This window comes from Marmota monax, unplaced genomic scaffold, assembly GCF_021218885.2.
Source record: "Marmota monax isolate L192 unplaced genomic scaffold, Marmota_monax_Labrador192_F-V1.1 WCK01_AAM20220418_F8-fsc00125, whole genome shotgun sequence".
Lineage (NCBI taxonomy): Eukaryota > Metazoa > Chordata > Mammalia > Rodentia > Sciuridae > Marmota > Marmota monax.
The window spans coordinates 2,943,777-2,969,209 of record NW_026695235.1 but is presented as its reverse complement, the minus strand read 5'-3'; the positions used below and the strand labels follow the sequence as shown (position 1 = coordinate 2,969,209).

Below are 25,433 nucleotides of genomic sequence, written 5' to 3'. Positions count from 1 at the left end.
GTCTACTTTTAATCCATTCAATTTCCTGCTAAAATAGAATTTCTTCCATTTGTGTCAATCCTTTGGGGTCAACATATAGCAGCAGTCCCCTCAGTTTCTTCTGAAAACTTCCCAGTTTAGAGCCCCCCAAAGAGTGGCCAGCAGTCTCTGAGGCAGGTTCCCTCCTGCTGTGTGGTTAATGAAACTGGTAGGCCAGCCGCTTCCTCCTGGTTGCCATGGAAATGACCAGGCCGCTGGCCCTCTAAAAACGGAACAGAACAGCAAGTGCGAGACCACACATTCCAGCCTGGCTCGCAGATTCCACCAGCTGTCAAGCCAGGGTGAAGGATCAGTGGCCAGGCAGAGGTCTGTGGAGCAGGGAGACAAGGCCCCGTCAGGAACTCCGAGATGTAAGTTGTTTCTCTGCTCTTCTTTTCTAAAAAAACATATCTACTTTAACAGACACACAGTTTTAAATAGCTTCACAATTTCTGCTGCATGGCAGAAAAGTTGTGAAACAGTTTGAAGAGCCACTGACAAGGTCACCTCTTTGTGGCTTCTGTGTTCTCTGAACACAGAGTGCACGGATGGGCGGATGGGCCGTGCGTGGTCACCATGAAACACTTTCTTAGGCTCCCAAGAATATGAATTGCTTTTTACTGAGATCTGCCTTTAAAAGGAAACGTTTCCAGTGTATTGAGCAAAGAATGAAGTGGTCTTCTCATCTAGTCCCTGAATAGATAAACGCAGAACAAATATAATGATTTTTATCTCTGTGGAATCTGAGCTTTTTGTTTCTATTTTAAAACATCTGCCCATACTCTTGTGTTACTCTTTGATGTGAAATGGCAATTAAATCAAAGATAAAAATAAATTTCTTTTTTCTTTTTTTATTGTGATTGCAAACAAAGAAAACTAGGAACTCTCAAAGCATCAGCTTATATAGTATTTTTTTTTTTGCTGTTTGTCTTTTAATAGTAATGTATTTACTGCCTGTTTATACATTAGGTTTTTACAGAGTTAACTCATTAGAAAAAAACAGAAAGATAGATACAGTAAGCTTAGATGAGCATTAGCTTTTGAATTGGATAGTTAACTTTTTAAAAAAAATTGTTTCTTTTATTTAAAAGTGAAAAAAAATGTTAAATAATGAATGATAAAGGCAAGATGGGAGGTGCTTTAGTTTAAATCCAGAAGTCCATACACAGTCCTGCATAGATTTTATTGTTTAATAAACATGTTTGGGACAGTTTTTTAACAAAAGTATTCTGGTATATTTTGGGGAAAGAAAATGTTTCAAAAGCTTTGTGTATAATATTTAGAAAAACTTGTCCTTGAAAAACACCAAAAAAAACCAGACCTCGTTTGTTTGAAATTTTGTTTGAAAGATTTTTTAATGAAAAGAACAATCCTTGAGAAGTTTTTACTTTTTATGTTTAGACTGAATGATACAATGTTTGGAACTAAAAAATTATTTTTCATTCAATTTTTTTTCTGACAAAAATTGGGCATTTTCTGAAAATAATAGTTTTGATAAAGCATTTATGGAAGTAAGTACTTTTCAACAGCTGACTTGGATTTCCCAACTTATTTTTCCAGACCAATTTTTATTGCTTAAAGCTGGTATTCAATCAGCTTTTAAAATCCAGTGCCCAGTGGCTCCTGTCCCTGTGTATAGGAGGCAGTAAACTGGTGAGCCCCAGTGTGGAGAGTTAGGCCATGCTGTTCTATGGGCATGTGGCCAGGGGCAGATGGAAAAGCTGTGGTTTTGAACCTCAGTGGTACAGTCAACTGAGCATGTACCAAGTCACTCCAGGGGAAAACTTGACGGGTTGGCATTCATTGGCGAAGCCGTTCTCCCCAGGGCTTGTGTTGAGTAGAAAGATACAGTTGCTGAACTTCAGGACCTCCCAGTGGCTCACTCCCTTGGGTATGCTTTGTCCCCCATTCCATGCCTATGTTAGCAGATGCAGAGCTCAGTTCACAGTGTCCTCTGTTCTTAAGATGAACTTCAACTTCATTTTTTTTTTCAGTTTTCTTTTTTTAATGCTTTTATTAGTGCATTAGAGTTACACATATTACTGGGCTTCATGGTGACATAATTCGAAATGCATGGGATATAATTTGCTTCATTTCAGTCCCTTTCCCTCCTTTCTTCCCTCCCTCTGTTCCTCTTCCTCTATTCTACTTGTCTTTCTTCTATTAATTTATTGTTTTTAATTGGTGCTCTATAGGTATGCACAAGGGTGGAATTCAATGTGGCAGACTCATATGTGTACATAGCACAATTTGGTCAATTTCATTCCACAGCTCCTCCCTTTTCCGTTCCCCCCTCCTTACCTCCATCTTCTCTATGCCTCTTCATGCCTGCTATTTTCATGGGGTCTCCTCCTTTTTCCCCTTGTTTTGCTCTACCTTCAGCATATGACAGAAAACATTTGAAACTTGACTTTTTATGAACTTTGTAAACACTTAATTTATAAATGATTCTTTTTCCAAGAGTGTTTCTGAAAAGCTTATGTGTTATAGAACCCATTCAATTCCTTTTGTTGCCTACCTATTTAGTGTGAGATCTCTATAGACATTTTTAGTTGAAGGCCACAGAGTCTAGTAATGGGATGGAAGGCACAGGACATCATTTCAGCCTGCCCGTGATCCCTGAGTGGGAAACAGCACTGTAATTTCTGCTGTGGATCCTTAGAGTGTATTTGGCTGTCTGAATTCAAATCTTGGCCATTACTAACTAGCACTGGGACTTGGCACAAGTTATTTAACCGCTCTCTGAGTCTCCAATTCCTACTATGAAAATGGGACCATATTGTCAACCTTTAGAATAATTGCAAAGATTAAATTATATAAAACATGGGAAGTACTTAGAAAAATACCTGGCACAAAAGAAGAATTCATTATGGGTTATTATTAATAGATAAAAATATATATAGTTCCTGATTTCAGCCAGTTTTCAACATCTCTCACCTTTTTTATTTTTAAGCACATTGACTCTCATCAATGACTTTTTTTTTTTTCCAATGGGTTCAGTCCTACTGGGGGTTGAACTCAGGGGCACTCAACCACTGAGCCACATCCCCAGTCCTATTTTGTGTCTTATTTAGAGACAGGGTCTCACTGAGTTGCTCAGCACCTTGCCTCTGCCAAGACTGGTCTTGAACTCACAATCCTCCTGTCTCAGCCTCCCTCCGGAGTTGCTGGGATTACAGGCTCTATGACTATTTCTATACTTAGCTAGCTTAGCCTTAAGGACACAGGGCTGAGGAACAGTAACATTTTGATACAATAGCATTTCTCTTCTATCTGAATTTTCTTAGGAATTAAGAGTTGTGTGTTTGACAGATGTCTATTAGAAATCCAGGAAGAACTGTCAAGGAAAATACTAGACATATGAGCCTGAAACTTGGGGAGGAGATTAGGAGTGGGACATACATCTTGGCGAGTTGTCAGCGCACTGGTGGCATTGAAAGCCGTGAGGTGTTCTGCAGTCACCAGGAGGTAATGCCCATGGAGAAGAGAGTCAGGCAGGGTGGGAAGATGAGATGCCTCCCAAGGAAACAGAAGGAGTGTCCATGGGAGTATCAAAAAAAAAAAAAAAAAAAAAAAACAGGAGAAATGGGGTGTCCTGGAAGAAGAGAAAGTTCTCCACTCAAGAAGGAAAAAGGCAACCAGGTCAAATGCTGGTGAGAAGTCAGAAGATATGAGGCCAGGAAATTGGCTTTTGAATTTGATGTGTTGAGGGGTGGAAATCCCTGAAAACTTGATAAGAATGTTTCTGAGTGATGGCAACAAAAGCCTATTGAAGTGGCTCAAAAATTAAAACAGAGCTCAATGGTAGAGCATTTGCCTAGCACAGGAAAGGCCTCAGATTTGATTGCTGGCATTTAAAAAAAGAAAAAAAAAAGTCTAACACAAACCGGTTCTGACCTCTATATGACCACAGATTTGCTTATAAAAGCTTGTTTGCAATCTATTAATGGGAAACTGACATAGCACTAAGAAAAAGAGGTCTGGGTCAAGTAAGAACTGTCAGTTATGTCCTTAGCCTCCCAAAGTTTCATGAAAGAGATGAAACTTAAAGACAGTTGAGGAAATGGAGGTGGTTTCTTGGAGAAGAAACAGATATCGTCTCCAGACCTAGCGGGCAGTGTAAGCAGCAAGAGGGAGAAATCAACTCTGGGTTGGAGAAAACATAATGCCACACACACACACACACACACACACACAAACACACAACTCCTTCCCACAATGCCTCCCCTTTCTCAGTTTGATGTGTTTCCAGTAAAAGGATTACTTCCCATTTGCATTTCTTGAGAGGCCTGGCCTCCAGTGTCATTAGGGAAACCAGAATCTTCTCTGTGGCCAGAGATTTGAAGAATTCCTTTGGAGTTGCACCTGCACCATTTGATGGCCACTCAGCTTAACCCAAATTGTGATGCCCTAATTACCTACTGGAGCTCTGCTGTTGTCACTGAATTAACCTCCAAAGAGTCATCAACGACATCAGGATCTTTTTAATAAGCTCCGTATTTTAGACTAGTTTTAAATTTACAGAAGAATGGTGAAAATAGTACTTTGTCACAGTTCACAAAGAGCTGTTGATGCACTATATTATAAGCTGAAGTCCAGACGCTATTCAGATTTCCTCGGATCTCATCTAATGCTCTTTTGTGTCCCAGGCTCCCATCCACAATCCCACACAGCTTATACTCATCATCCCTAGGAGGCTTTTTAAACTCTTAGAGATCTTTCAAGAAAGCAATGAGATTTAAACGTTCTTTGATTCCAATATTTATATCTTAAACCACCAAAGGAAAACTTCATTTTTACTTATCTAAAATCTAATGGTGATAGGTTTAATGTGAACACAGATGAAAGGAAACAGCTCAGGAGTGACTTCTTGCAGTAATAAGTTCAAGGTACCTTATAGGAATGTAATATGTACAACTGAAAGGGGAAGGTCTGAATCCCCCTTTATTGTTGTAGAGCAGGTAATTAAAATGTTAAAGGCTTGCCAGCCTTGCCTTGTTTCTCATCTCCTAGCAAAGGGATTAGGGAAATCATTTCCTTGGCAACCTCACACGAAATGCTGGCCCAGTGATTTGAGCAAAGCTCTCCCTGAGTTAGCGATGTAAGACTAGACTCTTAAATGGTAGGTTGTGGGGCACTTTTGCAGCAGGGGCTGTTATAATCCCCCAAGCGAGAGCAGTGAAGGTAAGGGCTGTGTCATGCTCACAAATGTCTGAACCCCATTCGGCCAGCACGCTGTATTTATAACTCCTGAATTTACAGACTCAGCCAATCTCTGATCAAAAATATTCAGAAGAGGGGTTGGGGATGTGGCTCAAGCAGTAGCGTGCACGCCTGGCATGCGTGCGGCCCGGGTTCGATCCTCAGCAACACATACAAAGAAAGATGCTGTGTCCACTGAAAACTAAAAAATAAATATTAAAAAAAAGCTCTCTCTCAAAAAAAAAATATATATATATACATATATATATATATATATATTCAGAAGAAACAGTGCATCTGTACTGAACACGTGTAGGTTCTTTTTTCTTGTCATTATTCCCTAAGCAATAAAGTATAAAAGCTATTGATATAGCATTTATGTTTTAGTAAGTATTATATGTAACCTAGAGATGGTTTAAAGTATACAGGGGGATATGCATAGTTAATATGCAAATACTACACCATTTTATACAAGGGGCTTGAACATCCGCAAATTTTTTTATCCACAGGCTGTGGGGGTAAAGGGCATTCTGTAAGCAATCCCCTGTGGATATTGAGGGATGACTTGCTTATGTTTCCCTGAGGCCTAGAGAAGATGTGTAACATCAGACAGCACAGTGACCAGGGGTCCTGACTTTGAGCTACTGTCCCCACTTGAGGCAAGTATTCCATCCTGTGTCCCCATCAGATTCTCAATTAACTTCCAAGGCAACCTCAAATCTAGACTAGGCTAATTGGTAAGATCAGAGGAGGTTGCCAGATGCCATTCATGTTTAATCATGGTGATAAAATTTTTGTTGAAAAATAAGACGAATTTTGCTTGCTGATTTTTTGTTTTGAGCCGGGACCTTACTATGTTGCCCAGGCTGACCTCAAACTCCAGGGCCAAAGCAATTCTCCTGCCTCAGCCTCCTCCGTACCTGAGACTGCAGCTACCATTCCTGGCCTGCTTGCTGATTTGATGACATGATACACCACACAAATCTTAGAGGCAAAAGAAGTAATAAAGGTTCAAAAACATGCATCTTTGACTTTGCTATGGTAGGATTTATTTGGATGATCTACATATTCAAGAAGAGCCTCTAGGTGTCAGGTAATATGCTAAGGACTCAAGAAATACTGTCCATAAGAAAACCGGGTCTTATTGCATCAGAAACCTGCCTTCCATAACACACCAGCAGCCAGGGGGTCCAACATCCAAAAAGCAAATTACTGGGTTAAATCAATATGTAGTTGAATTCAATGTTCTGCTTTTCAGTCTCTTCTTCCTTGACTCAGTCTAGAAGTTCCTGAGAACTTCAGTCTTTTTTTATGATTTAGTCAATCTACTGCCAAAGTTGTGATTCAGTTGATACCTGAGGGGTTCTGGCTTCACCAGAAGGTTAAATTGACACTAATTGCTTGTGTTTGGTTGGCTTGTGCCTCCCTACCTGATACAGCTCCCCCATCATTCTGTCTGCACAGTTTAGTCCCCACCAGTTATTTCTCAGAGCTCCCAGGAGCATCATGCCTCTCTTCTGCTCATCCCTGCCTCAAGCTCTCAGGCATCCCCAGCACTCTTTCTTCTTCCTTCCTCAACTGTTTTTACTCATGCAAACAGCCATCTGGAGATGGTCATTCTGAACTCACAGGAGGGATCCAGATGCAGAAGATTAGGCTTGGCTGTGGGCAGGAGAAGTGACTACTCTGTGGCAATGTCAAGTTTGGACATTCAGAAGAACCTTAAAGGAGCTCAGGATGTATCCCACAAACTCATGATCCAGTCTGGTGAGGGTAATAAGCCACATGACACAATCGCAAACATGGCATGGCCTGGAATAAAAAGGATGATTTGTTTTGGTCCAAAGAGGTGGTTTGATGTGATGACTTAGTTTCTTCATAATCTCCATGTTCATTTCCTATTGCTGCTGTAACAAATTCCTACAAACTTTGTGACTTAAAACAACATGAATTTTATTCTTCTACATGTCTGGAGGTCAGACTGACTGGGCTAAAGTCAAGGTAACAGTAGGACTGGCTCCTTCTGGAGCCACCAAGGGACAACTATTCCTTGCCTCTTTCTGTTTCTAGAGGCTGCAGTTCTCCTGGGCTTGGGGCCACATCACTGCAATCTCTGCTGTTATCTTTTTCTTCTCTGTCTCCTGTGTCCTCAGGCCCCTGTGATTACACAGGACCTAGCTCATCAATCCAAGATCATCTCCCCATCTCTAGATCCTTAACTGAATGACATCTGCAGAATCCATCTTACCAGATAATGTCACATATTCACTACTTCCAAGGATTGGGACATGAACATCTTGAGGGGCCATTATCAATCTATTACTTTATTAGAAATAGGAGAGCAGAAGTGACATTTTGATTATATCCCATACTCTCACTATCCCTTTAAACATTTTATACAAATTCAAATTAGTAGAAATGGGATCTGGACAATTAATTTATATCAATTAATTCCCAGGATAGCTCACTAATAATTTCAGAACTTCTCTTTCCCCACAATTTACAGAGGGTAGTTGTAAATCTGATTTAATTTGTTATGGTAAAAACCAGGGAAAGAGACCTTTTTGTTTTATGCTGAAACTGTTCTCTAGTCATTTTTTTTTTTGTATAGTGATGCAGTAAATGAATTAGTTATTTGGATTTCTTTGAGGTGGACTCTGAAGATACCTTGATGGAGCATACCAACACAGCACTGTTAACATTATAATTTTGACATGGCAAAATATTGCAAATAATGCTATAATAATATGGACATTGTAGCATGCTTATGAGTAGCAGTAATAGTACTTATAACACTTATATACTGTGTGTATAAATATATATGTCTATATATATATATATATATATATATATATATATATACTTATATATTATCCCATGCATCTAGCTTTGCTCTTGTAATCACATGCCACACTGAGAGAAATAAGTATCAGAAAAGCTCTTAGACTGGCGTGACCACATATCACCATTAGACATGAACAATCACAAAGATCTTTTAAATTATGTCCTCTTAAGACCTAATTGCATGCTTGAAATTTAATTTTGCTTCAATTTCAACGTATGGAGACATGAATTTTTAATTTGCTTTTTCTAAGTAAGCAAATATATCAGATGATAGAAAATAATTTAGGTTCTACTATATAAATCAAACAAGATGCCAATCACATAAAAATCACCAGAAGGTCAGATCTTGCTTCTCACAATGAACTTTGTAAACCACAATAAAAGGGAAATAATTGCTCTTGTCAACAGAGTGGCAGATTCAGCGTCAGGCACTTGCAAAGGCATGTGAAAATTCGGTGGCTTGTATAGGAGTGTGCTGTTGTGGAATGTGAAGAAGAAAGAAAAGACAACACTTGCCGCAGTCTGGCTGGGCACAAAATCACGAGCCACTCAAGCAGGAACAAAGTTTATTTTTTGAAACTGCCGCCAATGTCCGGTACCGCCCAGGAAGATTTTTTTCCACCCACGCGGCCTCCTCTAGGAACCGCAGAGAGCGCTCCTCCCCCGGAACTCCCTCCTACTGTACTTCCCCAACCAATGGGAACTCTCCAGGAGTCCTGTAGCCGGCCTAGGTGAACAGCAGGAGTCCAATATCCATATGAATGCAAATCTTAACATAATCATATCATCTCAATGGCTAGCTGGCGTCACCTTTCGACCAAAAATGCCATGCATCATATACTTGGCTCTTAGCATCTCCCCCCTTCTGTTTAAGTAACAAGCAATCTGGCTAGGGACCGTGCCTGTTAGGTTTGTCCAATTCAACATATGGTTCTTACCCGTCATCGGAAAACTGACTTTTAGGCGTCAGCCTCCTGTCTTAGGTTGATACCACTGCAATTGGATCATACCCGTCACTGACTACCGGTCCAGCATATAGCCATACTTGTGGATAGGCCTATGTACCAGTGGGGGGGTGAGGTTCTTTGCCTCACCTCTGTTGGCCCCCAAATTTGGCCTTGGTGCCGGTGGGGGGGTGAGGTTCTTTACCTCACCTCTGTTGGCCCCCAAAATTAGACCATCACTAGTAGAAGGGAGGAGGATACAGAAATGTCATGACACCAAGTCAATTAACGGCTCCTAGGAAAAATTGCATCACTGTTGACACATCAGCAAAGATACGCTAGCACTACCATAATTTGCTGCATCAACAAATAGATCACAAAGCATACAAGTGATACATAGTCCAGGCAAGTTCTGTAAGCAGTTCAAAGCAGAGGAATCTATCAATATGTCCATATCTTCCCAAAATAAAGCATACAAGTGATACATAGTCCAGGCAAGTTTTGTAAGCAGTTCAAAGCAGAGGAATCTATCAATATGTCCATATCCTTCCAAAATAAATCGACTCATTGATTGATCATTACTTGTTGAGTTATAAATCATTGATGTATCAGTTTACACGGTTTGTTGTGATAACTCTCGAAGAAGTTGTAGTTTGGTTTTATCTTTGTCTTCACCGGCACTGGGATGAAAATAGGAATTTTGACAATGATGCTAAAAAAAAATATGTAACATTTCAACAGGTACTAAGAAAACAATATTTAGAACAATTTACATTATCCTGAACAGAATTATTAAATACAATGAAAAGGAAAGGTGAAAGTAAACAAACAGATCTGTTAACCTTCTATTTGTTCATATATTAAAACAATCCTCAACAGCTGTTTACCCAAATTAAATTAAACTATTAAAATCACGTGAATAAAAAAAATTTTTTTTTGGATCCATGTGCATGAGCGCTCCTCATATGTGATATATGGACATACGCACATACAGACATACAACACAAAACAGAAGTGTGCACACGTAACATATAACACATAAGACAATAGTAAAGGCCTTGTAGCTTTACCTAGGTGAAATCTCCATTGCAATGTTCAAAAACTCCACAGTCAAAAAATAAAACTAATCAGAGAAAACATTAACCTAGGTCTGTATGAGCTCAAAAATAAAATAGAACTTTATGATGTGGGAAAAAGCAATAATAAAATAGATATTGAAAAAAACATCCTGGTTAATCACTGTCGCAGATGTAAGAATAGCCAAGCTGGAGATCTGGATATCAGCTGTTATGGATTTGAGTCGAATCATCTTCCTTTTGGTCTGTAGAAATTGTTTTAGTTAGTCTCTCTGGAATCCAAATCAGCTGCTGTTCTTCCTGTGGAAAAACACAAACAGAGCCCCGACTCCAGACTATCACTGGGTCAGGACCTTTCCATTGTCCTGTTAGAATATCTTTCCAAAGTACCTTAGGCTTATGTACATTTTTTGGATACAAATGTCTTTCCGCAGCACTAAGCCCTGATGAATCCAAATTTAAAAAGTTTAGAGTAAAAAGGGTTATTTTAAGTTTATCTTTGGGGGATATATACCCCTTTCCAATTCCCTCCTTTTGTTTTAATAAGTACATTTTAATAGTTTGATGAGCTCTTTCAACTATGTCTTGTCCTTGTGGATTGTATGGAATTCCTGTTATGTGAGTAATGCCAAATGTTAAGCAAAATTGTTTAAAAGAGGTGGACGTATAACCAGGACCATTATCGGTTTTTAACTGTTTTGGAACGCCCACAGTGGCAAAATTTTGTAAGCAATGAGCTATAACATCTTTAGTTTTTTCTCCGGCATGAAGGGAGCCCATCAGAAATCCGGAAGAAGTATCAACTGTAACATGTAAATATTTTAATTTTCCAAATTCTGGCAAGTGTGTGACGTCCATCTGCCAAATATGGTTAGGTATCAGTCCTCTAGGATTGACTCCAAGATTAACTTGTGGTAAAAATGTCACACAATTTTGACATTGTTTTATTATATGTCGGGCTTGTTCTTTAGTTATTTTAAAACGCTTTTGTAAAGTATTAGCATTGACATGGAACCTTTTATGAAAATTTATAGCTTTTTCTATTGTGGAGAAAATATGTATGTCATGTGTAGATTTATCTGCTAACTCATTGCCCAAACTAAGGGCTCCAGGCAATCCTGTATGAGCCCTGATATGTCCTATAAAGAATGGATCTTTTCTGTCCCAGATTAGACTTTGTATAGTAGAAAACAAAGAGAAAACAGTAGAAGAAGGGGAAATCCTACCAGCATCTTCAAGGGATACTATAGCATTAACTACATACTGACTATCAGAAAATAAATTAAATACAGAATCTTTAAACATCATAAAAGCTTGTAATACTGCATTAAGCTCTACCTTTTGAGCTGATTGTTTGGGTACTAAAAATGTAAAAGTTTGATCAGGGGTAACTACTGCTGCTGTACCATTATTTGACCCATCAGTGAATATATTTGGAGCATTTATGATAGGGGTTTTTTTTGTCATCTTCGGAAAAACTACAGGATGTTTAGACCAAAAAGACAACAAAGGATTAGATGGTAAGTGATTATCAAATGAAACATTAGATTTACACATGATTATTGCCCAAGTATTTAACTCATTAGCTAACTCATCAATTTGATCCATAGTATATGGAGTAATAATTTTATTGGGAGAAATTCCAAACACTCCCTTGGCTGCCTTTATTTCTTTGAGTATTAACTGTCCTACAGCCTCAGGATATCTAGTAAGAATAGTGATAGGAGAATAAGATAAATGTATCCACAATAATGGACCTTCTTGCCAGAATACTCCTGTAGGAATATTTTTTGTTGGCAGTACAATAAATAATAAAGGCAAACTTATATCAATTCTATCCAAATGCATATTTTCCATACATGTTTCAATGATTTTTAATGCCTTTCTTGCTTCAGGCGTCAACATGCGGGGTGAATTTGGATCTGATGGACCTTTTAGAATATCAAATAAAGGTCCCAACTCTCCTGTTGGTATGCCTAGATAAGGCCTTATCCAACTTATGTCTCCTAATAACTTTTGAAAGTCGTTAAGTGATTTGAGTTGATCTACTCGTATTTGAATTTTGGGTGGACGGACCATGGTTGAGGATAATAAAACCCCTAAATAATTAATTGGAAGATTTAATTGTACTTTATCTATTGCTATCTCTAGATTATAATTTTTTAATAAATTTGTAAGTGTGGCATAACATTCTAGCAATGTGTTTTTATCTTTATGTGCCAATAACACATCATCCATATAGTGAAATATTTGTAGTTCAGGATTTTGATTTCTAAGTGGCTGGATTGCTTTGTTAACATAAATTTGATACATAGTTGGACTATTAGCCATCCCTTGAGGGAGTACTTTCCATTCATATCTCTGATCAGGACCTTCATGATTTAGTGCAGGGATAGTAAATGCAAAATGTGGACTATCCTCGGGATGAATTGGAATTGAAAAAAAAACAATCTTTAATATCTATAGCTAAAACATACCAGGTTTTTGGTAAAGCAGACAATTGGGGAATCCCTGATTGAGCAGGTCCCATAATAACCATCTCATTATTAATGGCTCTTAAATCTTGTAATAATCTCCATTTACCAGATTTCTTTTTAATGACAAAAATGGGAGTATTATGGGGAGATACGGAAGGTTGTATATGTCCCTCCACTAATTGTTGTTTGACCAGGTCATGGGCTATTTGTATCTTTTCTTTAGTCAGGGGCCACTGAGGAACCCACACTGGTCTTTCTGATTTCCAAGTAATTTTGATTGTCTCAGTGGCCCTTTCTGAAAACCCAATCCATGTCTATTTGTTTTTTGATCTATTTGAATTGGTGTTGTCATACCTTGTTCTTGTTCTCTTAATCTTTCTTCTTTCCTAAAGCCTTGTCTAGCCCTAGTAGTGGGCGCATTAGGATTGATGTTATTTGTTAATGTCAAACCTAATTGATCTAGGACATCCCGTCCCCATAAATTTATAGGAAGATGATCCAATACATAGGGCTGTATAGTTCCTTCACATCCTTCAGGATCCTTCCAATCTAATACCATTGCACTTCTATGGGGATTAGTTGCCACTCCTAGGCCTCTAAGCGTTTGAGTAGCTTGTTGTAATGGCCAATGTTTCGGCCATTCTTGATGAGATATGATGCTAAGGTCTGCACCTGTATCAAGTAGCCCATTAAAGTCATGTCCTTGAATATTTAGTTTTAGCATTGGGCGAGAATCTAGATTTAAAGACAGCATAGCCCAATCTACACCTGTGGAGCCTAATCCCCTGGAACCTCTTTCTATAGTACAACTGGAAAATTTATCATGTAGGCTGGGTATTATTAATAACTGTGCTATTCTATCTCCTGGTGAAATTACTGATATACCTCTTGGAGAACTAGCTATAATTTTTATTTCACCTTCATAATTGGGATCAATTACCCCAGGACTTATCATAAGTCCTTTTAGTGTTGAAGAACTGCGTCCCAATAATAAGCCTACTATTCCTTGGGGAAGAGGTCCTTTTACTCCTGTGGGAATGATTTGAACTCCCATCTCTGGAGTTAGTACTGCTCTGGCAGAGGCGCAGATGTCCAACCCTGTGCTCCCTCTAGTTTGTCTGATGAGGGATTTAATGGATAATGCATCCTGGGCACTACCTTGATGGTGTTGCTGGGTTCCTCCACTGCCCCGTATATTTGTGGTTTTGGGCCCCGGAGCATTGGGCCCTCCAGTCCGTTTTTTGGCAATGGAGCCTGATGTCTTTCTCCACGATATCGTGGGTAAACACTTGGTCCTTTTCTGTTTTTTGATAACGGAATACCTTCTATGGTGGTTTGAGAACGGCATTCATTAGCCCAATGTTTCCCTCTACGGCATCGTGGGCAAATACCCGGTATTCTATTCCTTTGATACCTAGCCTTGTTAAACCCTCCTCCTATGGGGCAACTCCTTTTAAAATGTCCTGTTTGATCACAATTATAGCATGTTTTTGGCCTGGCATCTAAAGCCTGTTGTACTGCTGCTAAGACTTGCCCTTGTTCATTAATGTCTCTACATAGTTTAATATATGTGTTTAAATCTTCATGTTTCCATGGTCTGATGACCTCTCTGCAGCAACGATTTGCTTGGTCATAAGCCAGTTGTTTTATAAATGGCATTGCCTGTTCTGTATCTCCAAATACTCTAGATGCTGTCTGAATAAGCCTATCTACAAATTCAGCGTAAGGTTCATTAGCTCCTTGTATTACCTTAGATAATTGTCCTTGTAAATCTCCATGCCCCTGTAAAGTTTTCCATGCCTTAATTGCATCTACAGCAATTTGTGCGTATTCGCCAGGATCATATTCAATTTGTTGCCGTTGACCCTCATAAGGTCCTTTTCCTAATAATATATCTAGATTTCTTTGAGGGCAACCGGCTGCTGCATTTCGCCTAGCTGTTTCCATGCAAAATTCCTCATTGGCAACCTTCCATAACAAATATTGTCCTCCATTTAGCACAGATCGACACATGTTAGCCCAATCTGCTGGCGTCATGTCTAAGTTGGTAATGGATTCGACCATGCTCACAGTGAAGGGTGCTTGTGGCCCGTAGGTTGTTACAGCCTCCTTTAATTGCTTCACTGTTTTGAAATCTAAAGCACAGTGAATTCGTTGCCCTCCTGCCTGCTCAAGTACAGGGCATGCTAATCTTTGGGGTCCTGCCTCAGGATTCCGTCCATCAACTATGGGAGTTGAGGGCCGCTCAGCTGTAGATGGAGCTGTTGGTTGAATTATGCCCTCTGGTGATAGAACGGGGTTAGTAGCAGCCTCCTGTTGTAATTCCCCGCCTGATGGTTGTTTTTCCTCTAAGCTTTCTTTCTTCAAATCTTCCTCTGTCTGACTAGCTTGAGAGACCTTCTCTTTCGCTTGACCTAACATGTTTTCTACCATAGTCTGGACCTCTAACAATTTACTTAACAGTCTTTCGGTTTGTTTTTTACTAGTTTCTAATCTACTATAAAGGTAACACAACCCAATAAGATAGCATAAAACAAAACAGAAACAGAATGAAACAAAAACCGAACAAAGAATAGTTGTATCAATTTTCTCTTTCTCAGGGCCGAACAACTTCAAACCTTGAGCCAACCATTTTTCCCAGTTTGCCTGAGAAAATTCTAGGGATAGGCAGCTTGAAACAAAAACAAGATAAATCAAAACGAGAACACATTGTTTTTTGAAATGGTCACCCATTTTGTTGCCTTCCCTCAGGGGCGAGCAATTTTACTCACCTCCAAGCTTCAGGCGTTCCCCTTGCGGGCCGCCAGTTGCCGCAGTCTGGCTGGGAACAAAATCACGAGCCACTCAAGCAGGAACAAAGTTTATTTTTTGAAACTGCTGCCAATGTCCGGTACCGCCCAGGAAGATTTTTTCCACCCACGCGGCCTCCTCTAGGAACCGCAGAGAGCGCTCCTCCCCCGGAACTCCCTCCTACTGTACTTCCTCAACCAATGGGAACTCTCCAGGAATCCCGTAGCCGGCCTAGGTGAACAGCAGGAGTCCAATATCCATATGAATGCAAATCTTAACATAATCATATCATCTCAATGGCTAGCTGGCGTCACCTTTGACCAAAAATGCCATGCATCATATACTTTGCTCTTAGCAAACACTTATTACATTAAGAAAACATTGGGGAGAGACCCAAATTAACTTAACTTTCAACGTCATAAGCTTTAAAATATCAAACAACAAGGATATAGCTCCCCACTTTTAAATATCATCTTACATAGTGTTTATCTCCAACCTGCCTCCTGCAGTGCTTTTGTGGAACAAAGCCAAAATAAGAAAAATGCTAGAATTCTCCTTTCTCAATAGGGTTTCAAGGTCCTGAAACCCTAAAACCCTCACGTAGTGCCTCTGTGACCATCTCTTCCATGAAACCCAGAAGAGCCGACCTTCTCTTTGGCCTGGTTGGGAAGAGAGATTGCATAGCCATAGACAGATTGACAGGCCTGAGACAGGTGACCACTAACTTCTAGGACTTAGGGAGGAGTCTCCACCCCCCGCCCCCCAAGTATACCATCTGAGTCCTGCTATCCCTCTAATGAGGGCCAAGGTAGGGAGGGATAAGGCTAAATGTGTAAAGAACTTTGGCAAGGATAAGTTGGTTTAAATTCCTCTAAGGCTTAAGCAACTGACACTAGACCCTTTCTCAGGGTAGGGTTTCAGTGCTGGGCACCTGGAAGGAATGGATGTAGAGGATGATCAAGGAACCGAGAGGAAGGCTCTGCAAGAAGACCCTGGGAATGGAGATATAATTTACTTGCTTCATAGCCTGCCCATAGCTAGTCCTCATCAGCAGCTGGGCTTGCTGCCCGTCTAATCAAACCACTTGTAAGGGTCCGGAGAAGCGTCGGAGAAAGAGACCACCAAGTGACCACTCATGCAATTGGCAGAAGGGGATTTATTGAGATTCCAGCATGCTGGGGCTCCGTGCTCACTCAAGAAGGGAGAACAGCCCAGAGCCCAGAGCAGGGGTTGTGCAATGCTTAAGTACACTTTTTGGGGAGGGCGGGACTTTACATACATCACAGTCTCCTTTAACAAATCACCATACACCACGGGAAAGTCAAACAACAATTCCTAAACATGATTAGTTCATTCATTGGCGGGAACAGGTCAGGCTGGAGTGATAGGTCATTCCTAAGGAGGGGGTTACATTCAAACTGATTGGTTTGGGCCTTGAATGCCTACGTGACAAGACCACACAGAGCCCTTAAGTTATTAAACAACCAGGCGATCAGGGGGAATATCTACTGGGCAGTTCGAATATTGTCTTAACAGCTACAGGAATTTCAGGTTTTGCATGTAGCATAGGAACTTAACAATACCTAGTCCTTTACATTTTAACTCAGGCCTTGCAGCTTAGAAACTTTACAATGCCCAGTCTTTTACACTTTAACTTTTACACTTTAACTTCAATTTCTTTTACCCTTACACACTCAGGGCCTCCTGTCTCTGAGGGTGAGCTGTGCCTTTCAGATGGCTATCAGAGAGCAGAGCGTACTTATCTAAGAATGAATTCCCAGGCAAGCTGCATTGGGATGCTCAAAAGGAGACAAATGGCTCCCAGTGTGGCGCAACTGGACTTTCCTGCTTTCTACACCACTAGTTCCCCCAGAGGGATTCAGGCACACTCACTGGAGGAAAGAGCCTCGTGCTCACCCTCTCCCTCCTTAAACATACTTTCTTGGTCTCTCCAGCCACTCAATGATTCCTGATACTGAAATAGTTTTATCCAGAGAACTTAGTGTTGGGAATTTGCAAATAGATATAGACCTTCAGAGAAAATGCAAAAGAAAAGTGTTTCCTCACTTGGAACTCTTTGTCCTATCTGTTTTCTTCCCCCAATTCAGTCTCTCGCAGACAACCCCAGTTACCTTCCTCAAGCATAGATCTGATGAGGTCTCCTCTGCTGCAAACCTGCACTGCTTCATTTTTGCTTCTGCAAGGGCCTCTGAAGGAGGGACACAGCCCTGCCAGTATTTTTACTTTTTATCTTATTAAAAAAAAAAAAATTCTACCAATCGTGGATTGTTTGTAATATGGATAATATATAAGTATGCTAATACATGTGTGGCCTTTGTAAGTTTAAAAATTATATCTATGGGGGAGGCATAAAGTTGCTGCTGGCATAAGGTCTAATCACCTCAGCTTGGCCAGCAAGGTCCAGCCCTGTGCTCAGCCTAAGGGGCCCCAGACATCTGATAGGTGCCCTGAACACAGCAAGTGCTTAAGTCATCCTGAGGTTTTGCTCAAGTGATTCCTGTGTCTGCGCTGCCTCACCTGTCCTAACTCAGCCCCCTCCCTGCTGGGCCCAAACTGCACCTGCTTTGGGAGTCTTTCCTGTTATTTCCAGCCCAACACTTCATTTGCATCTTGAACAAACACTACTGAAGACACTGTCTCCTGAGTAGTTGCCCAGTTGTTTGTTCCCAGAGCACATTCTACATCCCTTGGGCAAATTTCAAATCCCTTGGGGGGGGGCAGGGCGGGATGGGGGGGGGGGGCACGACATCTTCCTTTTTGATTTCCCATGAGTTACAACGTTATTGCCTGGAATTAAGTAAATGTTCTCTACATGCTGGTTTAGAGAATGTCATTTTTCTTTCAAGAGAAGAGGATGTAAAAAGCTAAAGTTGCAAACTAACATTAGCACTTAAGGGTAAACGAAATGCTGTGATAAACTTCCAAACATCTGTACTTAGGATAAGAAGGCGTATCTTCCTCTGACATCAGTCTGGAGTCCTTGGGGGAGAGCGGTGTGCTCTGCTCCATAGAATCTTTCAGAGACTCAAGTTTCTAGCTATAGTTCTACCATTTCCTAGGACCCTCAGGTCCTCCACAGAATCTTCCACCATATGCTTACTGGTCAGAATTCAGTTCTATATCACCATTTCACTACAAGAAATTTAGAAGTAAAGTCCAGTGGTGTGCCAAAGTAGGAGAAGAGAATGAGAATTGGTGGGCTTCAGAAGTCTCTAATAGCCCCAGATTATAAGACACAATTACTGGCTTTATGGAACCATGACAAAAACTCAGACAGTGTAATGCATCCGAGTTTTTCAAGAAAGTTGCTGAAAACTATATATAGTCATTACATGTTTAAGCCTTTAAATTACTGAACTATTTAAAAACCACAGTTAATATTCAGAATCAGCTTAAATGTTGTTTTTGTATTGCAGCTGAAGAAACCTCAATAGCAATTCATACCAGCAACTAGCTGCAGGAAGGCAGAGACTTCTGAATTAAGCAGATACAGACATTAGTTACTTCAAAACAAATTCCACACAGATTCCTTCTCAATCTAGGATTACACCCAACATTTAGATCATGTTTATATTTGGCTCCAAAAGGAATGTCTGAAACTGTTTATAAGAAGATTATTACTAGTAAGGAGATACTGTGTTGGTGGGAGGATGGCATTTGGACCATTTGCCCTAAACAGACTTGAAATGTCATAAATAATGATATTTTCAATTCTATAGACTTTTTGTAGAAAAATCTAGTGACATTCTTCAAATCCTTGTAGCAATTAAAAATCAAATGTGAATTAAAATTTTAATTCAGAAGTGAGTTCAAGTTGAGACCAGAGTGATTTTTCTTTTAAAGGAGAAAAGGCAATCAGAGAAAAGACCTAAGTGAAGAAACTGGGGAGATATGAGGACCAGAAGAAATTAATGAAGTGCTACAGCAAAAAGCAGACAGTCAAATATAAAACTGAGCCATGGCACTGGGAATAAGGATGGAAGAAAGCCAGGGCCTGGACACCCTAAGGAACACACTTTGAGCCAGGACTTTGGTAGCAAACAAGGAATTCTCTCACAAATGCAGTCCCCACAGTGTTCCCCTGCAAGTATCCTTGAAGATTCTGAGAAGGTAAAAATGAGGGGTCTTCCAGTAAGGAAGACAATTTAGAATCCTGGGACTATGCCACAAAATGAGTGTATTTGTCCGTTTTCTGTTACTATCACAAAATATATGAGGCTTGGAACTTTACAAAGAAAAGCAGTTTATTTAGTTCGTAGTTTGGGAGGCTGAAGATCCAAACAGCCATAACATCAGCTCTGGTGAAGACCATGAGCATGTGGGAAAGAGAGATCACAGGTTGAAATAGAAAACCAGAGCTCAGAGAGAGGTCAGGCTCACGTATATAATAATCCTCCTGGAAGAACTAACCAGAGTCCCTGGAAAACTACATCAATTCCTTTTGAGGGCAGTGCCCTTCATGACCTAATTACTTCCCTCTAGGCCCCGCCTCTTAAAAGTCCTGCCACCTCTTAACATCATCAAGCTGGGGACAAAGCTTCTAACACATAAACACTTGGGGGGACAAACGACATCTAAGCCACAGTGGTGGGACATGTATTTGCATTCTTGGGGTGTATTTCATCAAAGTGGTGCCCATTTTGGCTGAAACTGATAGGAGGAAGGTGGTCATGCTCACCTCTGAGTCTTGGCTGCACCCAGGACTGTTCAGCTCACCTTGCCTTTGTGTGGTACTGCTCCCTGGTTTCATTCATACAACTGACAGTTTAAAAAGTTTTTTAGTCCATTGGCATTTAGTAAACTATGTTTTTCCATTCAATTAATAAAAATTGTTGGATCCTTGCTAGGTGCAAAGCTCTGTACAAAGAAAGCACTGAAACAAAGAGTATAAAGGCAGATAAGAGCCCTCTTGAGGGGTTCTACCCTAAAGATACATTCAAACAATAATGACAGTGTGTTGTGACGATGTCTATAATAACATTTTGTGGGGGGTATTACCTGGGGTTAGAAGATGCCATGCTAAACTAATAGAAGAGGTAATATCTAAGGAGGGGAATATTTCTTGAGTGTGAAAAATAATAATAGGAAAATTACCTATATAGTTAGTACAGGGAGACAAGAATTTGAAAAAACAAAAAAATAGGACAGAGGATTGGCAGACTATGGGGCTGGCAGGCACCCATGGGAAGGAGGAGTTAAGAGTTTTCTTGGGCTGGAACCCTCTAACCTACCTTGGCCAGACACATCATTTTCTTGGCAGCCAGCTTTCTGTGCCCCATCATTGAGATTTTCCCCCTATGCCATTATCTGAGGCCCTTAACGCCCCTGTCATGGGCAGGGGAATAGCAAGGTAGGAGAAACATAATTTATTCATGCCATTCTGCTTATGCCGTAGTAGAATCTGTCCACAAATCAATAAATATACAGTGAAACGAGGGTGTTCACAATCTATGGTTCAACACACTAAAGAAAGAAATTCATGGCAAACTGATGGAGAAAAATGTCTAACTGGCATCTTTGTGGTTACCCCCGTGCCTGGTTACCAGGGGTATTTGCTTCAACCTGGGTACCCTTATTGAGGCTTCCTGCATCTGGCCTCCTTGTTCTGGCCTTTGGGCTCCCTGATGTCCAGTAGGCTGGGACCACCTGAGGTCTACTCAGGGCCCCGACTTTTGGGAAGCTGTTCCAGACCCACATGTCCTGGCAAATCAACCTCCTTCCCTTTCCTGCCTTCTCCCTCTCCCCTGCGGGTCTTTGAAGAGAAGCAGCACCTGAAAGACTGAGGCAGACTCCCCCTCACCAGGTTGTGGCTGATGAGTGGGTGCTTCACCCTCCCTTCCTCTTTGCAGCCAGGGGTCTGAGGGGCTAGTGGTATTGTCAGCATTCCTGGTTCTGGGAAGGCAGGGTTACTGGGACGTCAAGTCCCAGAAGTCTCTGACAGAATCTGGGACAGCTGATCATCTAAAATTATCTTGCAATTAATAAATTATTCTCTGTTTCTTACTAAGTGAGGGAGTCACCAACACATTCTAATGCTGTTCAAAACCCTAAGCCTCTTACTCAGGGAGAGCACTTGTTCTCCAAGTTTCTCAAAGTTCCTTCTTTTATTACAAAATGGACCCGTTGAGATAACCTTTAAGAAAATCTTGTGTCAACTTCAAAATAAATACAAAATGCTATAAACCACCTTATCCAGTTCCCCCAAGTAGAATTTAATCTATCTCTCTGCTATTCTTATAATCATCTCTATGTTCAGTAGAGCCTTTCTCAGTTCAGCCTTGTCTGTCTTCCTCCTGTGAGTAGGAACCCTTTGAGGGAAGATCCGGGTCTTGTTTATCTGTTTTTTTCTGCCCCATGGGCTTGGCCAGGGCCTGACACAGCACATGCTAGGCCCTGCCTACCTCCTGATACAGTTCTCTCCCCATTTCTACTGCTGCAGCTTCTGGGTCCTCATGTGCAGGCCTGGCTTGGGCTTGGGCTTGGGCTCTGATGCCACAGCCAGTTGCAATTAGAATCAAGTCCACCGGAACATAAGCTCCATTAGGGTTAGTCCTATCCTAGGTTAGGGCCATGTCCCTACAAAGTGCATACCACCTAATAATCTCTCAATAATCATTAGTTGAGTAAATGAATGAGTGAAGGAAGAGATGGAAGGATGAATGGATGGATGGAAGGAAGGATGGATGGATGGAAGGAAGGATGGATGGGAGGATGGAATAAGTTACAATTGCTGGGAACCAAATCTCATCTTCTGTCCCAGTTTACTCAGCTGAGCTTCTCTTTTCCTCCCTGTGCTCCAGTTGCCTAGTGATAGACCTGTGCCTCTCTACCTGAGCTCTGGCATTTTTAGCTTTGCCTCCCATGCATTTCCTACCTCCTCATTTCACCTCTTCATGGCCTCATCTTACGCCCTCATGTCTGCCTCGCCTCCTTCCCACTGTCATCATGTTCTTCAGACACTTAATGCGTGCATCGACTGTTCCCTGTTCCTTCCTGTGCTGCTCTTTTTGATATCTCTGGGCCCTCCTAGTCACAGTCCCATTCCAAGTATCAGCCTCAGTCCCATTCCAAGTATCAGCCTATCTATGGTGTGCCGTGAATACAGATGGACTGAACTGTATTATTTGGTCTCTTGTCTTCAATCATAAAGTAACTCAGGAGAAATCTGTTTATTTTTGCAAAACTGAAGTCAGATGCCTTCTGCCATGATGCTTCTCTTATACCAGTGATACCACAAGAGAGAAGCACTCATCTCTTATACACCAGACACTGTGGGGCATTTCCTCGCTAACTTGACATTGGTGTTACTCTTTACTGGGGCTGTGGCTGTGGCTCAGCGGTAGCGCACTTGCCTGGCATGTGTGAGGCACTGGTTTCAATCCTTAGCACCACATATAAACAAATAAATAAAATAAAGATCTATCAACAATTAAAAAAAATTTTTTTAAACAAAAATAAAATAAAATATATATTACCTATGTAGTTTCTTTAGCAGTGCTTATATATTGCTTAGTTTTGGACCCCACAATAAATTGAAAAAAGTCAATTTATAAAATTTTGGGGGGATAAGAGTAGATAAATAAAGATACTGTGATTAATATTGGTGGGTAATTAGCTTTTTCATTGTCTATTAACCTAGTTACAATTGACTCTGATACATAAATACATTTGTAGAGAGCCAGGAAAAAAGATGAATGGGTCTATAAACAGAGTAATATGCTCAGGGCAGGGGTGTAAGGCACGTTTGTCTAGATAGCAGTAAAAGTTTATCATTAACCAAATGTTTCACTTACGACATTGAACATGCTATGCTGTTTAGCAAGCAGTGAGTGGGTAGCTCCCAAGGAACTGTTTGTCTCCTGAATTCCGGGAAGTCAGATACTGAGGGAGAGGAAGGCCTGTGTACATTGAGGGGTTAACGAGTACTAAACACTAGTAACTGGATGTTTGGAGGGTGTGCGCATTCCCCTGCCACAGATGGGATGCCGTAGCTGTCTTGGCAGGTTAGTCTCATGGTCAGCAGACATCACTAGGAGTCTTCTGACTTCAGAAAGAGTTCAGCTTTCTGGCTGCTGCTTCTCTTGAGGTTCTGAGATGAGACCATTATTGCCTGTGTTTATTAGAATTACAAGAGAGAAAAGTTTTCAACTGGTAATTTAGGGGGCTCCTTTTTCTTAAGCTGAGTATTTCTAATGAGAGGCTGTGATAACAAAGCTACATATTTTCTTTCAGGTGAGTTCCAATGAATTGGCCCATGAAGGAAAAACAGGAACACATTGGGCCACACTGGACGAGAATGGCACCACCTTCCAGACGCTGCCTCCTTCTGATCGGTGCCCTGGGCGTCTTTGCATTTGACCGCTTCACACAAGGTCAAAAGAACAGCACACTAATTTTCACAAAGGAAAACACCATCCGGAACTGCAGCTGCTCTGCAGACATCCGGGACTGTGATTACAGTTTGGCCAACCTGATGTGCAGCTGTAAAACTGTCCTGCCTTTTGCAATAGAGAGAACCAGCTACCACGGCCATCTGACCATCTGGTTCACAGACACAACTGCGCTGGGCCGCCTGTTGAACTTCACACTAGTCCGGGACCTGAAGCTTTCCCTGTGCAGTTCCAACACCCTCCCCACTGAGTACTTGGCTATTTGTGGGCTGGAGAGACTTCGCATCAACTCAGAAGCCAAGCATCCATCCCCAGAGCAGAGTTTACACATCCATAGTGGTGGGGACAGCAACTCCAAAGAGAAGCCAGTGTCATTACACAAGGGCTGGCAGACATGTATGTATATATCATTCTTAGATATGGCTCTTTTCAACAGAGACTCATCCTTAAAATCATATAGTATCGAAAACGTTGCTAGCATTGCCAACAACTTTCCTGACTTTTCTTACTTTAAAACCTTCCCAATGTCAAGCAACAAAAGCTCTGTGGTCACAGTCATTTACTAACTTTGTCATTGTGTCCAACCTCTAGGAACTTCGACAAATGATGGATCATTTGAACAAGGAGTCTGGGAATAAAGTCATGAGACAGCTATTCCTACTCATAGCTGTGCCTTTTAACCCCCAAACTCTTCTCATGGCAGAGCCACATAAATAACCAGCTCTCTCTGCTCTGCTCCATGCTCAGCCTTGGCAGCTATTTTGAAAAAGAAAGTGAAAAGAAACAACAACAAAAAAATGAACTTGATTCAGTCTGGAGACTTGTCTCAAGGGCCAGTTAGAACCTAGGTCTTGGCAACTGGGAGCTTGTCAGACCAGAAGAGAAGAAAGCAGTGCACACCGGAAACAGCTTATTGGGGCTCATTATAGAGTAAGACATCCCCCACCCCCACAGAAAGGCATCTTCTTTTAAAATACAATAGTCACCCTTTATCTGTGGGGGAACACATTCCAAGACCGACCCCCCAGTGGACGCCTGAAACTGCAGATAGCACTAAGCCCTACCTATACTCTTTTCTCCTACATACACATTCCTATTATAAAGTTTAATTTATAAATTATGCACACTTATGGATTAACTACAATAACTAATAATAAAAGTAGAACAATGATAACAATACACTGTAATAAAAGTCATGTGAAAGTGCTTCTCTCTCTCAAGGTATCTATTACACTGTATTCACCGTTCTTCTTGTAATGATGTGAAATGATACTTAAAGGAAGCATCTTAGGGCAGGAGCATCATGTCCCTGGACTTGAACACTCAGGGTCACTCCAGGTGAACTGGGCTGCACGAAATAATCACACAGAGACAGAGAAATACCTTTTTCTTTGGGTCCTGTGACAGCTCCTCTGACCTTAGGGGTCTGCGGAAAGAGAGAGAGGAGCATGTGCTGAACCATTTTATTGGGAAGAAGCCATTCATATTAGGCAAGGGGTAGGATTACAAAGGAATAGGTGAGCGTAGCTCAACCCTGGCAGGTGACGCCTACACCTGGAGCCACGCCTTGCTCTCTGAGCTGGGACAATGCCCAAGTCACCACGAAATGCAGTGCTTGGTCAGAGCCTCCTGCTTCAGGACTGGAAGGCGTGGTCATTCACAGCAGCTCCC

At 41.1% G+C, this 25,433-nt stretch overlaps 1 protein-coding gene across 3 annotated transcripts; it reads left to right on the top strand.

Annotated features, from left to right (window-relative positions):
• Nucleotides 1-229: 229 nt before the first annotated feature.
• Nucleotides 230-24,968, top strand: CUNH21orf62 (chromosome unknown C21orf62 homolog). Of its 3 annotated transcripts, XM_046439127.2 has the most exons (3): nt 230-389; nt 23,605-24,158; nt 24,354-24,968. In XM_046439127.2, coding segments are annotated over exons 2-3 (546 nt in total). In that variant the 5' UTR covers nt 230-389; nt 23,605-23,614; the 3' UTR covers nt 24,356-24,968. The 3 variants fall into 3 exon arrangements, with proteins under 3 accessions (XP_046295083.1, XP_046295081.1, XP_046295082.1); XM_046439125.2 differs by having other exon boundaries at nt 231-389; nt 23,605-24,968; XM_046439126.2 differs by lacking the exon at nt 230-389 and adding an exon at nt 23,219-23,375 and having other exon boundaries at nt 23,605-24,968.
• The last annotated feature ends 465 nt before the right edge of the window (nt 24,969-25,433 follow it).

What these genes read in the sequence shown, in the direction of transcription:
- CUNH21orf62 (XM_046439125.2), top strand. Translation starts at nt 23,615, where the DNA reads ATGAATTGGCCCATGAAGGAAAAACAGGAACACATTGGGCCACACTGG.